At 48.3% G+C, this 17,377-nt stretch overlaps 1 protein-coding gene across 2 annotated transcripts; it reads right to left on the minus strand.

Moving 5' to 3' along the window:
* On the minus strand, nt 1–12,972 carry LOC102941445 (zinc finger protein RFP). Of its 2 annotated transcripts, none has more exons than XM_027832433.3 (8): nt 12,500–12,961; nt 11,236–11,331; nt 7,960–8,190; nt 5,907–5,929; nt 4,045–4,160; nt 2,662–2,736; nt 1,719–1,859; nt 1–394 (listed from the first exon to the last, which is right to left on the minus strand). In XM_027832433.3, the coding sequence occupies exons 1-8, from the start codon at nt 12,905–12,907 to the stop codon at nt 312–314; spliced, it is 1,173 nt and encodes a 390-aa protein (XP_027688234.2). In that variant the 5' UTR covers nt 12,908–12,961; the 3' UTR covers nt 1–311. The 2 variants fall into 2 exon arrangements, with proteins under 2 accessions (XP_027688234.2, XP_027688235.2); XM_027832434.3 differs by having other exon boundaries at nt 228–394; nt 1,678–1,859; nt 12,500–12,972.
* Nucleotides 12,973–17,377: the final 4,405 nt, after the last annotated feature.

Raw genomic sequence — 17,377 nt, forward strand, 5'->3', positions numbered from 1 at the left:
TCTTTTTCTGATCACTTCCGAGTTTATTTCTGTATTTAATGCCAAATGGCCCAGACAAGAGGACCCTTTAGCATCCTCTAGAGACCCTGTTCTAAAAACACTTCGGTCCCAGATTATGTGAATCATTTAAAAAAAAGAGAATTTGCTCAAATAACACTGCCTAATGTCCATCAAACCCTCTTTGCAACTGGGGAATCTTAATTTCCAATGGACAGGAAATCCTGTAAAATACAAAACGGTGCTGTAAAGAAAGAGACATGCTTCCAGTGGCAAGTCGTTCATTGATGTTATTGTGTAGTACTGGAACTGTGTTAGCACGTGCCGGTACACGTCTGGGCTCTGGGGCCAATGGTGCTGTATTTCAAGACATCCCCTGCCCTTAAGAGTTCACAATCTGTGTAGATGAGGAGAGAAAGCAGGCGGACATAAACAAAGGAGGACGGACTCAGGAATCAGCATGTCACAATAATCAGCATGTCACAGGAATCACAATAAGCAGCCATTGCACAGCCGCAACCTGGCCCCTTGCTCCTAAAATAAGCAGATTAATCAGTACAGTACAGAAACCTCAGCCCCGTTCACAAAGTGACTGATACTCCAAAGCCTCCCTCTCCAAGGGGCTCTGCCCTCTCTGCTCCCCTCCAGTCAAACAACTTCCCAGCCTGCCCAGCGCTATTGACCACCTCCGTAACCCAAGGAGTGACTAGGGCAGCAGGGGAGAGGCTAGTTCTTTAGCTGCAAGGTGAGGAACAGAATTCCAGCTCCTCCCTGGCTGGCCATCCCCAGCCATCAGGGCCCACAGGGGCCTAGATCCCTCCGCAGCTCCCAGCTTCTCTCCAGGGAGAGAGAAAGTGGCTCATTCTGGGCTCTCTCACTGGGAGACAGTTTCTAGTGGGTGAAGGGGAGCAGAGCGGCCGGAGACTGGAGATTGTTACCTGGGGGCACAGGGGCAGTGAGGAGCAAGGCAGCTGGAAACTATTTACTTTTCAGGAAGTCGGACAGGGAATAAAAACTTTTCCTTTTTATGGGCTGGGGGGTGGCTGCCTGGGCTGAATGGGGCTCTGTTCCCCTTATAGGGTAGGTGGCATGGGCTGGATAGCGGTGGATCGGCCTGCGGGGGTGACAAGTGTTTGGCCTCAGTTTCCCTTGTTGGAAGGTACTGAGCCGAGAGTTGCCTGAGACAGGGGTTGCGTGCGCTGCTGAGGGAGTGGCTAGGTTTAATTCAGTGCCGCTCATTCTTTCTGGATATTGGAGAAACCCTGGGGGTGCGAAGCAGACACGATGGTGACCTTTTTGGGGAGAATGACTGTTGGAGATGTGGATTTGAAACCTCATTTCTGAAGGAGCCAGTCTGAGCCAGGACACCTTTCCCACCACCCAGAAGAAAGGGAGGACTCTCTCCCCAGTGAAAGAGGCCCTCAGGTAGCAGAAGATGAGGGACTTGCGATCAGCATCGAAAAATGCCACCTGCCCCCCTTCATAGTCCAAAGAAACCCGGATCCTCTGGGGGACCCAACTCAGAGACAGGGGGATTTCTTCAGGCGAGGTGAGTGCCCAGTACTCACCTCTGCGCAGAGCTACAGAGAAGATCCCTCCCTCAGGGCTATATTTGACCGGTCCCTTCCTCTTCACCGACTCTCTGGCTACCCCCACGGCCCAGCCTCCCCCTTCGCCCACCTCCAGCTCCCAGTAATGTTTCCCTGAGGTGAATCCCTCACAGCCCAGCATGCAGAGAGAAGAATCAAATCTCTTGGGATTGTGGGGCAGATCCTGCCAGGCATCTCCATATTTCACATGTTTCCGATCCTCAGACAGGATGAGTTTGGGATGAGCCGTGTCTGGATCCAGAGTCACATTCACTGGGGAGAGAGAGAATATCAGCATTAGGGGCAGAGCTCAGCCCCGGGGGAGGCTGGGACCATTTCTCACACTCCTCAGTAGCCCTGTCCTGGCTGGGACCCTCCCTGATTTCCTGCCTGTCTCAGGTCCCAGGGAGCTGCCCCTGCAGGGGGCTGAGCGGCCATTTCACGGCAGCTCCCTTCTGCCAGGCACTAGGAGGCACTGTAAGAACTGACTCTGCATCTGCTCCTACCGGAGCTGCTGTACCCCCACAGGTAGGGTGGGAGTGGGGGCAAAGTTGAGTGAAAGAGGGAGCGTTTTCAGCTGTCCGCTGGGGAAACCCTCTGGGGAGAGGAGGGAACAGCATGGGGAAATGGAAGTGACACTGGGTGGAAGGAGAGACCCACCGCCTATGGGGAAGGAAGACAGTGGGAACCCTGTGGAAGGGCACCCAGCCCATGGAAGGGCAGGAAGTGTGGGAATATGGCATCGGAGTCCAGGAGGAAAAGACAAGAAAGCAATGGGACTGGAGGAGAGAGAATGATGGGAGTCATGCCCCAAGGAGACACTGGGGGATGGAGACATCACACCACTGACTCCCAGCGCATCTGTATATCACCTCTTCTCAGTCGCATGCTTAGAGCAGTAATGGCCTCTCCACCCAGCCCTTTTCCTACAAGTCTCCGGAAGCGGGAAACTGCCATGAGGTGGGAAACTGGCTCTGTTTGATCCCAGACTTTTCTTCTGCAAGTGAATCCAGATCCGCAAACCCGTCTCCTCTTCGGTTCTTCTCACTGTTACAATATCCCTGGGAAAACTTACCCTTTTCACCTACGTTTTCCATCTCCTTTGCCAAAAATTGACTCCCTTCCACCTCCAGCTCAAATACCAGCGTGTCTAGAGAGAAGACAGGGGGAGAAGAGATGCATTTTCATACACTCATATTTATGATAAGGTTTCCTACAACTGACATGCTTTATTTCTGTTACACAAACACAGGGGAAGGGAGCTCAGATACCCAGAGAGAGAAACAAAGGAAGAGAGCGTGAATAATAAAATTCACTCTTGTTGTTGTTGGCTCTCTATTGTATTTTTTTAGGCATATTTTGTGATTCCCCATAATTATATTTGTGATTCTCCATGATTAATCCCCCACAATTTAAAGTACAGGGCACTACCAATTAAAAGATCTTTCGGGTCTCTTGTTCACTTGCAAGCTGCTGACGGTGTCTGCGTAAAGCTTGTAAACCACTCAATTGCTCTAAGTGATACTTTGTAATTGATATTGACATTTTGTGACAACAACTGTTCTTAGAAATGACACAGAGACTCCCACTCTCTGTAGTTTTATCTCACTTTACATATTAAAAGACAGGGAGTTTCAAATGAATTAGCAACACCCCAAAAGTTAAAAAGACAGTAGAATAACTGTGATTAAGATAAAGAACGTATGTGAATGAATGATTGGTTCAGATGAATAATGGTAATGAATGAATGGTTCGGAAGGTGCCAGCCTAGGAATTCAGTATCGATGGGCCGAAGAATGCGCAGAGTGGAGACAACCAGATGACCCCCGGAGGGCAGACTGGAATCCACCCAACAGCCTCAAGGATGGGAGAACCGAAGAACAAGATAACATCTGGCAGCACGGAGCCGTCAGGAATGTGCCATCTGCTGATTGATTCAGCAACAACATGATGAACAATTCCCATGGACTGGCTTAGGAATAAATTCCTATAAAAATGGACTCTAGAAAGTGAGAACTTTGAGTCTGGTTCTGCTGCCACCCTCCAGGAGCATCGGATGTGCATCTGACATGGACTTGGCTCCACTCTCATGAACAGGCTACCTGGCCAGTACTCTGTCACGGGCAACTTCTAGGCTGGTTAACTATAACAACTAAGCAGAATGAATGTATGAATGGATATGTGTATAAATAAGGTATAAATAAGGAATTGTAGTGACATAGAATTGTGTGTTTTTATCTTTGTATTATATTTACAATAAATGCGGCATTTTGCCTTATCCCCTTTACAAGATCCTGTTGGTCTTATTTTTATGATATAACATTTTCTCTTCCCTTGGCCCTTCCCAGGAATGTATAACCTATTTTTTTACTATTATTGAGTTGGGCTTGACATCAACACTGTTTATCCAAGGCCCATGTCCTCCCACAGTGACATTTTGATTTGCACTTCTTGATACCTTTGAATTCCCTCAGAAACTTCTCCAGAATGATCCTTTTCTGGGAGAAATCACAGATTCTCTTTTCCAGCTCGGAAGGACTCTCCACCGCCGCCTGGGCCTTCCCTTTCTCGCACCTAGAGAGAAACAGGCTTTGTTAAGGAATCGCAGTTTGCTGTGTAATTATGCATTCGTTACATTCTGATCATCTTGGAAGCGAAAGCTGTGAAGTGGAGCAGCCTGCTGGATAACTTGCTCTACTCGGGGCAAGTAGGCCCAGCTCCACAAAGTTACTTGGGCAACAAAACCTCAGATTTTGGTGCCAATGTCCCGATTTTAGGTGCCACAATCCATGTGCCCCAGCTGCTGCCAAACCCTAAAGGCACCTAAATTTGCTCAGCACTGACATTTTTGCAGTGCAAGTGCCCTAGATGCCTACGTTCTTGCTTCTCACCAGATGTCCGGATGCCCAAGCCCCAGAACAATCCACTAACTGGGGGAAGAGAGGCATTCCTCTGCCTAAGCCTCCCATGCGGCCCAATTTGGTAACCATGCTCAGACATCACCTCTGCTGGATCGGGTCCCTATTGGCATAGGTGGCACATGAGTCTTCCATTTGGGGAGATTCACATGCCAGAAGCTCCCTAGAAGTGAGGCGTGGGCCACTGGTGGCTGGACCATGGCCCCACCCTAGAGACCATGCCCCTGAGACCCTGCCCCTATTTGGCCTCTTCCCCTGGAGGCCCAGCCCTGGCCCCATCACTTTTTTCTGCCTTATGCAAGCAACCCGGGGGCAGCAGGGAGGGACGGAGAGGAGCAAGCGGTGGGCAGGGAGTGGCCTCGGGGGAAGAGAGACACAGCGGGGGTGGAAAGAGGCAGGCAGGGCCATGGGGGAAAAGGTCGAGTGGGGGTAGGGCGGAGCGAAGGCAAGGCCATGGTCCAGGCACCAGTGGGGGACCCTCCCACTTCCATGGAGCTTAGCTTCTGGTTCTCCAAAGGCAGTGGCTGGCCAGCACACCTCCAGACAGGTGACCCGTGCTGTATCCACGGCATTTCCCCCCTGTGTGGCCGGCCTTTTCAGGACGCTCAGCCTTCCCTGGTCTTTTATACGTGCCACCCAAGCCTATTGGAGAACTTACACAAAATGGCTGGGGGGAGAAGAGACTCCTTCCGAACTTCTAGCCCAGGGATTCCAGTAGTCACCGTGGACATTGGAAACCCCCAGTTCAAGTACTCCCTCCAACTGAGGGGGGGAACGGTTAGGCCCAGACTGCCAGACATATTTAGGTGCCTATCTTCCACTGAAATCAATGGGAGTGAAGGGCCTAAATACCTTTGAGGTTCCAGGCCCCAGGAATCTAAGTCTGGTGCTGTTCAGACTCTTAAGTCACTCAGGCACTTTTGAAAACTGTGTCGTCAATCTTTTGTTTTCAGTGGGGTTTTTTTTTAAATTGGAAAAAAAGGAAAATACTTTCTTGAAACCCAAGTATATAAATGAAAATGGGTACATTAAGGAAAAGGAAACGCTGCTTTTTGAAGCTTGTGGAACAAAAATGACTTTGCCATGTTTGTATTTCTTTCCCCGTGGGTTTTTTGTGGGGGGGGTGGGGGGGGGTTTGGTTAATCATAAAAACATAAGAATGGCCAGACAGGGTCAGAACAAAGGTCCATCTAGCCCAGTGTCCTGTCTGCTGACAGTGGCCAAGGCCAGGTGCCCCAGAGGGACCGAACAGAACAGGGGACCATCCAGTGACTCATCCCCTGTCTCCCAATCAACTCTACTCAGCATGTCTTTAAGCAGGGAAGATTAGTGGCTGGGAAGATGCGTGTGCAAGCCCTTTCCCAGCATCGTGAGGGATCAGAGGAAGTGAGGAGCCACGTACCTGCTCAAGATGCTTCTGATATCCTAGAGAGGGGAGAGAGAGAGAGAAAAGGAGCTCCGTATCACAGGGACATGAATCAGAGCTGACAAATTATCTTGGTGCCCATTAATTTTTTTATTTATCTCACACGTAAACTAGAGCAATAGAAGCCTCGACATACCTGCTCTAAGGTTTGAAAAACCGTACTCAGTGAAGCTTTATCAATAGTTCATAATCGAGCTGGAAGGGCATATCAAATGGGGACCCACAGGGATCTCTCCTGAATCCAGTTCTAGTCAATATCTTCATAAATTATTTGGACAATGGCAGAAAGAGTACACTTATAAAGTTTGTGGACGAAAGCAAGCTGGGAGGGGTTGCAAGTACTTTGGAGGACAGGATTAGAATTCAAAATGATCTGGACAAACTGGAGAAATGGTCTGAATTAAATAGGATGAAATTCAAAAAGGACAAATGCAAAGTGCTCCATTTAGGAAGGAACAATCTGTTGCACACATACAAAATGGGAAATGACTGCCTAGGAAGGAGTACTGCGGAAAGGGATCTGGGGGTCATAGTGGACCACAAGCTAATTATGAGTCAACAGTGTAACCACTGTTGCAAAAAAAGCAAACATCATTCTGGGATGAATTAGCAGGAGTGTTGTAAGCAAGACACAAGAAGTTATTCTTCCACTCTACTCCGTGCTGATTAGGCCCCAACTGGAGTATTGTGTCCAGTTCTGGAAGCCACACTTCAGGAAAGAGGTGGACAAATTGGAGAAAGTCCAGAGAAGAGCAACAAGAATGAGTAAAGGTCTAGAAAACATGACCTATGAGGGAAGATTGAAAAAAATTGGGTTTGTTTAGTCTGGAAAAGAGAAGACAAAAGGGGGACATGATAACCATCTTTAAGTATGTAAAAGGTTGTTATGAAGAGAAGGGTGATAAATTGTTCTTAACCACCGAGGACAGGACAGGAAGCAATGGGCTTACATTGCAGCAAGGGAGGTTTAGGTTGGACATTAGGAAAAGCTTCCTAACTGGCAGGGTGGTTAAGCTCTGGAACAAATTACATAGGAAGGTTGTGGAATCTCAGTCATTGGAGGTTTTTAAGGACAGTTTAGACAAACACCTGTCAGGGATGGCCTAGAGAATACTTGACCCTGCCTCCATGCAGGGGACAGGACTACATGACCTCTCGAGATCCCCTCCGATCCTACTTTCTATGATTCTCTTTAACAGCGTAATCTCAGGGATATCCTCTGTACCTAACTGCTTAGTTAACTGTACTTCCATGTCACAATCACTTTGGAACACAAAAAAGTGTAACAGTAATTAATAATTATCATCCTCATGCCCAGATCTGTGTTGGAATGAAGTAGCCACATGGGCCTCGGTATTTGGCTACACACCATCCCAATGCTGCTGAGTTGGTGTTTAAGTGGTTAGCATATCTGCCTTCTAAGCCCTTCTCCTGGGTTCTTTACCCAGCCAGCAGAGGGCAATGATGTCTGTAGGAGAGGACGTTTGGCTTTGTGGCAAAGCACTTGATTGAGGTGCAGGAAAACTCCATTCAGCTCTTGGGCACAGACAGAGTTGCACTCACTTAAGGGACGGCTACATTGCAATCCGAGGTGTGACTGCACGTGTAGCATGTGGGGACGTACGTGAGCTAGCTCCAATCAAAATAGCAGTGAAGCAGTGAAGCAGCAGCATGGATTATACACCCCAGCTGGGACCCTGGATATGTACTTGAGCAGTGAGTCCATGGTGCCACCTGCACTGCCCTGGCTTCACAGCAATTGTTATTGGAGCTAGCTAGATCAAAGCTGACTCAGGCATGTCTACATGAGCTGCAGTCACACTCCTGCTTGCAGCGGAGACGTACCCTTAATCTCGCTGGGTCTCAGTTCCCTACTCACAAGAGGAGGAAAATTCATTAATAGCAACATAATTTGTTTAAAAATACACACTGTGAGCTCTATAGTGAGGTTTGAATTTTGCACTCCATGACTCGTGAGTTTTATCCTCTCCCCCTTCCCCAAATGCCTTGCAAGAATCGGGGGTCTCACCTGCAGGAATTCACTCGCGGGCTGCTGGCACTTCCCCTCCATCTCACTGATCAACTCACTGAGACGGTAAATCTCCGCTGAGAGTTTGGTGACATTTTCATTCTGCATCTTCCCAATCTCCTTTTCCAGGCCTCCCAATTGGGCCAGCAGGAGTCGCTCTTGTTCCTCCAGCAGCTGGCGCAATTGCAGAATTTCAGACATGATTTTCCGTCTCTCATCATCCGTCTTCTCCTGTAACGGACAGACACAAATAAGGAAAAGGTAGGGCAGGGGACATGTCGTGGGATACCTTGCACCAGATGTAAATTAACTAGGGCTGTCAAACGATTCAAAAAATCAACTGCAAGATTAAAAATAATAATCAGTTTAAATCACACTGTTAAACAATAATAGAATACCAATTTAAATTTATTATAAATATTTTTGGATGTTGATTTCAATTACAACACAGAATACAAAGTGTACAGGGCTCACTTTACATCGTTATTTTTTTATTACAAATATTTGCACTGTAAAAAAAGATAAACAAAAGATGCAATCTAGAAGTCAAAGCATGAAGGGACATACGAATGTTTAGCATATCTGACACGTAAATACCTTGCAACGCTGGCTACAAAATAAGAATTAAGCAACATTATCTCCCGTAAAGATAAACAAATTTGTCTTAGCGACTGGCTGAACAAGAAGTAGGACTGAGTGGACTGGTAGGCTCTAAAGTTTTACATTGTTTTATATTTGAGTGCAGATATGTAAAAAACAATTCTACATTTGTAAGTTGCACTTTCATGTTAAAGAGATTGCACTACAGTACTTGTATAAAGTAAATTGAAATACGATTTCTTTATCCTTTTTACAGTGCAAATATTTGTAATAAAAAATTATAATATAAAGTGAGCACTGTACACTTTGTATTCTGTGCTGTAATTGAAATCAATATATTTGAAAATGTAGGAAACATCCAAAAATATTTATAATACATTTAAATTGGTATTATTGTTTAACAGTGAGATTAAAACTGCAATTAATCGTGATTAATTTTTTTTAATTGAGGTAACTAAAAACAAATTAATCACTTGAGTTAAGTGCAATTAATTGACAGCCCTAAAAGTAACATATTTTCATTGACACCCCCCCCCGCCCCCATGGCCAGGTGTGCACATTCAAGAGAATTTCATTGCCACTTGTGAAATGTCAACAGGGCCTTTTGATAGAAACTCCCCCCACGCCACTAGATCAGTGTTTTCCCTTAAAGCTTCCCACTTTGGTCATAATGTCTCTTAATGTTGTGTTGGCCCTAATTTGTCTTTCTGCTGCCTCGTCATGTATCATCTGATCAATGGGCTCCAACAATCCAGATTCTTCCAAGAGCAGGTTTCAGAGCGACAAGGGCAGCGGTTTATTGGGACAGAAGCCAAAGGAAGGGGTGAAAATCAGTATAGATCAAAACAAACAATTTAGGAGAATCACGATGCTCATGCAGAGACAAAAGAAAGACACACACCAGACATGCCAAACCCGAGGAAAAAAATGCAAACATTGGACTTGGTTTTGGCTTAATTGGCTTGTGTGTTGCTTGTTGGCTAGTTTTGGGCTTGTAGCTTGTTGCTTGTTTGGCTTGTTGCTTCTTTTTTTTTGATTGGCTCCCAGCAAGCAGGGGCAAGGGGGAGCACGCAGGGCAAGTTGAGGAGAGAGTCAGGGGTGCACAGTGGGCCCACCACAGTCCCAGACTGCACGCTGGGGGGATCTAGTCACATAGAGTGTTGGGGTTCTTAGGGATTGGCTTGTTTTGGCCTTGTTTTGAAATGGGATTAGCTAGATTTTTGGCTTATTGTGAAAGTCAGGGTGCTTATTTACTGCGTGAAAGTGGGCAACTGTGATGCACACACGGCTGCAAACATGCATGCAAAGAGAGAGAGGAACAGAGGAACTGTGCAAACCCAAGACACACCCTGGAACAGGGCCACTTGCCCCAGGAGCTGAAGAGTGTGGGGCTAAGCCAGAGGTCCCCAAACTGTGGGGCGTTCCCCCCTGGGGGGACACAGAGGACCCTTCAGGGGGCGCAGCGGGGCCTGGGCCAGCCCCCACAGGGGGCAGGGAGGGAGCACCACCCAACCCCTCCCCGCCCCCAGCTGTGCTCCAGTCCCACCTGCAGACACAGCCTCAGCTCCCAGCTTCACACCTGGCCCCTCGGCGCAGCTCTGCTTCCAGCCCTGCCCCCCAGGCCCTGGCTGCAGCTCCAGCCCCAGCTATGGCCCCAGCCTCTCCCCCCATCCGGAGCCATGGCCCCACTCCCAGCAGGAGCAGGCTTGAACAGGGATGGGGGGCGGGGCGACCCTCAAAAGTTTTGGGGCCACTGGGCGAAACCAATCCAGATTTTGGAAGAAGCCCCACCTGAGGGGAATCAGGCAATTGCCGACAAAGAGCAGATAGAGGTGGCTGTCCTCAGGGAATGGCTAGTGCAAAGAGGAAGACAATGTCTACACGTACAGCGCTCTATGTTCTCCTGTTGGCATAAAAAAAATCACCCGGGAGCAGCATAACTTATGTCGGCGGGAGAAGCACTGTGAACATGTCGGTGTAACTGACGTCGCTCGGGGGGTGGAATATTCACCCCCCCAGAGCGACAGAAGTTTTGCTGACCTAGGCAGCAGTGTACACATAGCTGCAGAGGAAGGCTCTGGCAGGACCATGACACCAGGAAGCTAGGAGGGTAAAGCCCAGTGAGCGGAGGCTCAGGGCGCTGGGAAACCCTGACTGTGTTTGGGAGTGGGTGTCAGAGCTCTAGTGAGGGGGAACGTTTGGGAGATCAGACCAGAATGGAAGAAGAGCCCGGGGGGGCAGGAGAGGGAGAGAGAAAGTACTCGAGCTAAATATCTTCCACAGCTAGTCAGAATATTAGACAGACATGGTAGGTGAGGTGACATCTTTTAGCAGACCAGCATCTCAAAAGCTTGTATGTTGCACCAACAGAAGTTGGTCCAATAAAAGGTATTACCTCACCCACCTTCTCTCTCTCTCTAGAGCTAAATATGGACTTTTTCTTTGTGTTGTTGGAATAGACTTTAGTTTGGGACTCTGGCTTGTTGCAAACTGGTTCTGGTATGAAACTAGGGGTACCGTTTACCAGAGAAAGCCTCTGAGAGTTCTTAAAGGATCCTGAAGAGAGGGGAAAATGGAGGGGGGGGGGTCGGCCTTCAGAGACACCCCTAGTCAGTAAGCAGTAGTCATGTTATTCCCCCACCACCACCAACCTACAGATTCATAACAGGAACCTACCAGGTATTCCTGGCTTTTCCCCTCCTTGGCCTGTCTGTATTTGAGGAGTTTTTCTCTCTCTTCCTTCAGGGTCTGCAGTTGTGTCCAGATTTGTTCCTGAGCAAAGAAACACAGTACGTGATCTGTTCTGCTGGGAGGGGCATCCTGGGTGTCTTCTCACAGAAAACAATTTAAATAAACAAAACCTATGGATCCGATTCAGACTTTAGAAAGAATTTACACAATGTATTCAACTTTACAGGAGTTGCTGGTGCTGTTTATAGGAAAACTCACTTCCTAGAGCTTTTGAATGTAACCAGATTTGCATCTCACAATTTACTGGATTGTTTTATTGGTTAGCAATATTATAACCCTGGTCTGGATAATCCATGTAACCCAGAGGCTCTGAATAGTCCACTGTGCTGGTTTATGATGGGCCAGGATGTTTTGGAAGGAAGAATTGAGTTGTTACTCTTAGGAGACTGAAATGACTGGCACAGACAGAGGCAGAATAAATTTCTCTCTGGTTGGGCTGTTTTTCTTTTTCCAGTGAGAGGCTACCAGCGGCTGAGCAGCTATAGCAGATGAGAGATTCATTCTTCATTTCCTTAGGTGTGACTGAAATACTACCCTGATGGTTGTATTTTCTAATGGACAACCTACCCCAAATTTTCAATTATTGAGGGACAGTCTTCACTCATTGATATATTTGCTTTCCACAACCCACTCTCTGTATATCTTTTCATAAGTGATGTACCCAAAAACTTGGATGCTAATATCTAAACTGTATTGTTCAATGTATTCACCTAAATTTGGGTTCTTGCTGATTATGTGCTATGTATCTTATGACTTTTAAAACAAACCCTGTATTTGAGGATAATCTAAGCACTATACCCAGATGTACAGACACTCTTTTCTTAACCTGTGTACTATGTAACCTTAGCTTTAATACATTTTTTAATCTGTCCTGCTCCTACAGAACCTGGTTGCAAAGAGAGCTGTTAAACAGGCAAAAGGCAGCATGACTTAGGTCTAATTCACAGACCCTAGGGTGACCAGATGTCCCCATTTTATAGGGACTGTCCTGATATTAGGGGCTTTGTCTTATATAGGACTCTATTAACCCCCACCCTGATTTTTCACACTTGACATCTGATCACCCTAACAGACCCCCTACACTAAAAATAAATCCTTTAAAGTAAAGAACACAGATTAGTAATTCCAAGGTCAGACTTTATCCAATTCCTGCCAGCTGGGTTTCGAATCGTTGATGGTGTTTTCCTACCTTGTACTCCTGGGCAGCCTCTTCGATTGGAATCACAGGGTGGTCTCTGTGAGCCTTGGATCTGTCACACACCACGCAGATGGGGCTTTGATCCTCCTCACAGAAGAGTTTCAGAGGCTCCCTGTGTTTCTCACACACTCGCTCCCCCTCTGGATCTTTCCCTGCTTGTAACTTCAACTGTTTCACTAGCTCCACCATGTTCGCCAGCTCCCTGTTGGGCCTGAAGTTTCTCTGCTGGGCGGTTTCTCTGCACTGGGGGCAGGAGAAGTTGGGCTCCGACTCCCCCCAGCACTGGCTGATGCAGGCCCGGCAGAAGTTGTGCCCGCAGTGGATAGACACCGGGGCTTTGAAATACTCCAGACAGATGGAACACGTGGCTTCATCCTGGAGTTTTTGCACAGCAGCCATTGCTCCCTGCACTGCAGATGTGGGGGACCAAGTTAGTTTCACTTCTCTGGTACAGCCCAGCTGCAGGTTTCATTTCCTGGATCCCTCTCATTGGCTGAGCTCTGGTGACCCTGGCTGGGCTGGGAGCTGTGTGATTGTGCTGGTGGACAACCCCGTTGAGTCCTAGAGAAGAGAATACATCTCTCTGGTGCTTTAGCCCAGGGGTTCTCAATCAGGGGTACGTGTACCCCTGGGGGTACTCAGGTCTTCCAGGGGGTACACCAACTCCTCTAGATATTTGCCTCATTTTACAACAGGCTACATAAAAAGCACTAGTGAAGTCAGTGCAAACTAAAATTTCATACAGTGACTTGTTTGTTACCTCAGTTTCCCTAGAAACCAACCCAGGATTACACTTATATTGCTTTTATTAAATGCTGCTATTGGATCAAACAGAAAAGGAATGGAGCTTATTGATGCACGCACACATTCCCCGCATTCATACCCTCATGCACCCCCACAGGTGGAGAGTTACCGGAGACGGCAGAGGAACCTGAGAAGCCGAAGCATAGTAGATCTGGTGTGTCCGCCTGCAGTCACGGATCCGGGCCAGTGAGCAAGTCAAGAAGCAGGAGGCTTGTGTGCATGCCTTCCTTTTGCTGGAACTGGGTGGCTCCTGTCACATACGCTGAGTTTTTCCTTCTGTGTCCATCATAGAATCATAGAATATCAGGGTTGGAAGGGACCCCAGAAGGTCATCTAGTCCAACCCCCTGCTCAAAGCAGGACCAAGTCCCAGTTAAATCATCCCAGCCAGGGCTTTGTCAAGCCTGACCTTAAAAACCTGTAAGGAAGGAGATTCTACCACCTCCCTAGGTAACGCATTCCAGTGTTTCACCACCCTCTTAGTGAAAAAGTTTTTCCTAATATCCAATCTAAACCTCCCCCATTGCAACTTGAGACCATTACTCCTCGTTCTGTCATCTGCTACCATTGAGAACAGTCTAGAGCCATCCTCTTTGGAACCCCCTTTCAGGTAGTTGAAAGCAGCTATCAAATCCCCCCTCGTTCTTCTCTTCTGCAGACTAAACAATCCCAGCTCCCTCAGCCTCTCCTCATAAGTCATGTGCTCTAGACCCCTAATCATTTTTGTTGCCCTTCGCTGGACTCTTTCCAATTTATCCACATCCTTCTTGTAGTGTGGGGCCCAAAACTGGACACAGTACTCCAGATGAGGCCTCACCAGTGTCGAATAGAGGGGAACGATCACGTCCCTCGATCTGCTCGCTATGCCCCTACTTATACATCCCAAAATGCCATTGGCCTTCTTGGCAACAAGGGCACACTGCTGACTCATATCCAGCTTCTCGTCTACTGTCACCCCTAGGTCCTTTTCCGCAGAACTGCTGCCTAGCCATTCGGTCCCTAGTCTGTAGCGGTGCATTGGATTCTTCCATCCTAAGTGCAGGACCCTGCACTTATCCTTATTGAACCTCATCAGATTTCTTTTGGCCCAATCCTCCAATTTGTCTAGGTCCTTCTGTATCCTATCCCTCCCCTCCAGCGTATCTACCACTCCTCCCAGTTTAGTATCATCCGCAAATTTGCTGAGAGAGCAATCCACACCATCCTCCAGATCATTTATGACCGAGAAGCATTCCCAGACCTTGTTCCTTTCATGCATACCAGGTTCTTCTTTTCTTTACAGGACTCTGTGATCACCTTCTCAGGGCAGATTACATCAGACACACCTGGCTCCTGGCTCTTTTCTCCTTGCAGTTCCTCTCCGCCCAGTCCCACATACACTCCCTGATTCACACTCCCTTATCTCCCACACATACTCCCTTGTTCACACTCTCTCTGATCGCGTGATGGAACATTGCAAAGCTTGGAGGTTATACAAAGTGGTAACTGAAAAGGTTGCAAAGCTTGCACAAGTTACAAAACTTAAAGAGCTATGCTAACAATAACTAAAGTTACAAAGTTTGCAAAAGATTACAGAACTCAATGATCATACTAGCAATGACTGAAAAGTTACAGATCTGACAATCACATTCTACTGGATTGAGCGGAGGCTTTACACAACATTTCCCACCCCTTGGTCACCCAAATTGTGGTGACCATCCAAAGGGGGATGGTGTGCCGCCGCTCATCCATGCCAGTGCTTCGATTGCCGGAGCAATTCCAGATTTTCATTACATGTAGCATGTCCACAGTAACAAAAATACATATCAAAACATTGACCAGTGGATGTAATGAGTGTCAAATAGCCATTCTCATGTACTACATTGAGATGAAAATCAGAGCATTCGGTGGGGAGGTGAATAATCGGTAAAGAGGCAGTAATAATCTTGATGTATCACAGGCTTTTGGACAGAGGTGGCCACCAGGGGGATAGGTGTGTAATTGACAATTTGGCAGGAGGCGGAGGGGTAGGGAGAGGGAGGGGTCCGGTTAGATTACAAAGGGCTGTGAGTATGGTTTGTTGCTGTTCCCTGCCTAATGCAATATCCCCCCTTTCCCCAAACACCATACACCGTAATGCTAACAATGAGACAAGCGCTACAAGACAAACATGAGACATGAAACACGAAACACAAAACACAGAACATAAGACAACATAGAAGTTTGTCGCCACAATGCACCATGGTATGTTCCAATTGTACTTCAGCTGGTACCAGCTCTCTCTGGTGCTCTGAAAAACAGAAGCTGCGAAAAAGACTTAAACATTGTAAACCGTAGGGAGGAACATGGAGTCAGGGTGGTTCCCCCTACATGCTTGAGCTGTCCCCAATGGACCCACTTCCTATGGGGGCTTTGGTCAATTTGGAACACTGTATCACTTCCCTTGGTATGTCTTGCAACACCTGGGTCATGTCTGCGACTACTGGTGCCCACTGGGGGGTCACTGCATTGACTCTCCGATAGTCGACAGTCAGTCTCCGTGAGACATCATCAGCTTTCCTCACAGGCCATATGGGGAAGTCAAAGGGGAAAGTCATTCTTTTCACTACTCCCTGTCCTTCCAGCTCTCTAACTATCTCTGCTACAGCCTGACATGCCACAGTGGGGATAGGACATTGTTTCTGTGGGGGGACCGCTGGTCCTTCTATTTTCACTGGTTCTCCAGTCCATTTACCACAGTCCAGCTTGTGAGCCACCCATGCCTGGGGAAAATGCTTCCTCCATTCCTCCTTGCTATCCCCGGTCACTGCCGCCACTCCCAACATACTACCATCAGCAATCCGGTATCTCCCTTCCCTACTTCAGGGGTCCAGTCTTTCTTTGGGGTCCTCTATAAACCTTTGTTAGCACAATCAACCACTATTCCTCCCTCCCGCAAGCAATCTATGCCCAAAACTGGTTCTGTAGTTGCGGGGCTACAAATCCAGGGCCATCTTCGGGTAAGATTCCCCACCCGGGTGACCAGTCATCCCAACACTTGTCCCTGCACCAAGGTGCCATCAAATCCCTGGATCTCAATGGTTCCCTGGATTGGCAGTCCCGGCACAGGGCAGGGAAGCAGTGAGACAGCCACGCCGGTGTCCACCAGCGTCAGAAAATCTAGTTCAGATGTCTCAGGGTGCTCATATGGCGCCCCCACCCAAAGGTGCGACTGCAACTTTCCTGCCGAGTCCACCTGGAGAGGTCCCACCCAGGTCCATCCCTGGGTGCTTTCCTCTCCCAGTTATTGGGAGCTCGGAGAGTCGGGGCTCCCCTAATTTGAGGTTGCTTTTTTGGCCCAAATATTGCCTCCCGGCTCTGGGAGCTTCAACTCCAGCTGAATACAGCGGAGTACTAGGGACTCTGTGGGTTTCCCATCCCATTGGCCCATGGGTTCCCCCTGGTCCTTTAAGGCCATCCACAACTGTACGCGGAGCTGACTGGTGTCCCATCGGGGGCGCCTGTGTTGAGGCGCTGGGGCTACAGCCACAGCAACGGGAGCAGGAGCCCCAGCTCCCAGCTGACCAACCGCTCTGCTGCCTGGCACGCCGCTTCCTTAAGGTGTGATATGTCTAGGGGCTCTCCCTGCCTCCACACTCCCACAGCCATCTGGACATCTTCAGGCAACATTGCTGCACTAAGCCTTAATTCGGCCGTTGGAACCACAATCTCGGACAGGGTCCTGGGGATCGCTCTCCCCAGGGCACGGGCCGGATACCGCCCAGTTAACAATCCCGCTAATACCGTTCTCTCCACAAAGACATCAGGGGCCTCCCCCAGAGCCGGGGAGCCTGCTGCCTACTGGGGGCTGACCTCCTGCAGTGCCTCTCCTTGAGCCAAGTTGAGAAAAGCACGAACAGGGACTGCCACTGTCCAGCTGCCTGCGTCCACAGTGCGATTCCCATATCACAACCCGGTATGGTGGATGCCGTCCTCAACAGCTTCCTAACCTCCCCTGGCTTTAACCCCTTCCTAACCTCCTCTGGGTTTAACCCCCTAGAAACTGACACGCCCATTCCGACAATGTGCTCGTCTTGGCTGGCCCTAA

This window comes from Chelonia mydas, chromosome 14, assembly GCF_015237465.2.
Source record: "Chelonia mydas isolate rCheMyd1 chromosome 14, rCheMyd1.pri.v2, whole genome shotgun sequence".
Lineage (NCBI taxonomy): Eukaryota > Metazoa > Chordata > Testudines > Cheloniidae > Chelonia > Chelonia mydas.

Excerpts from the sequence above, each read along its gene's own strand:
- LOC102941445 (XM_027832433.3), bottom strand. The coding sequence starts at position 12,907 with ATGGCTGCTGTGCAAAAACTCCAGGATGAAGCCACGTGTTCCATCTGT. Across the intron at positions 8,191-11,235 it reads GGAAAAGCCAGGAATACCTG|GAGAAGACGGATGATGAGAG; the intron begins GTAGGTTCCTGT and ends TGTCCGTTACAG. Across the intron at positions 395-1,718 it reads TTCTCTCTGCATGCTGGGCT|ATTGTGAACTCTTAAGGGCA; the intron begins GTGAGGGATTCA and ends TCATCTACACAG.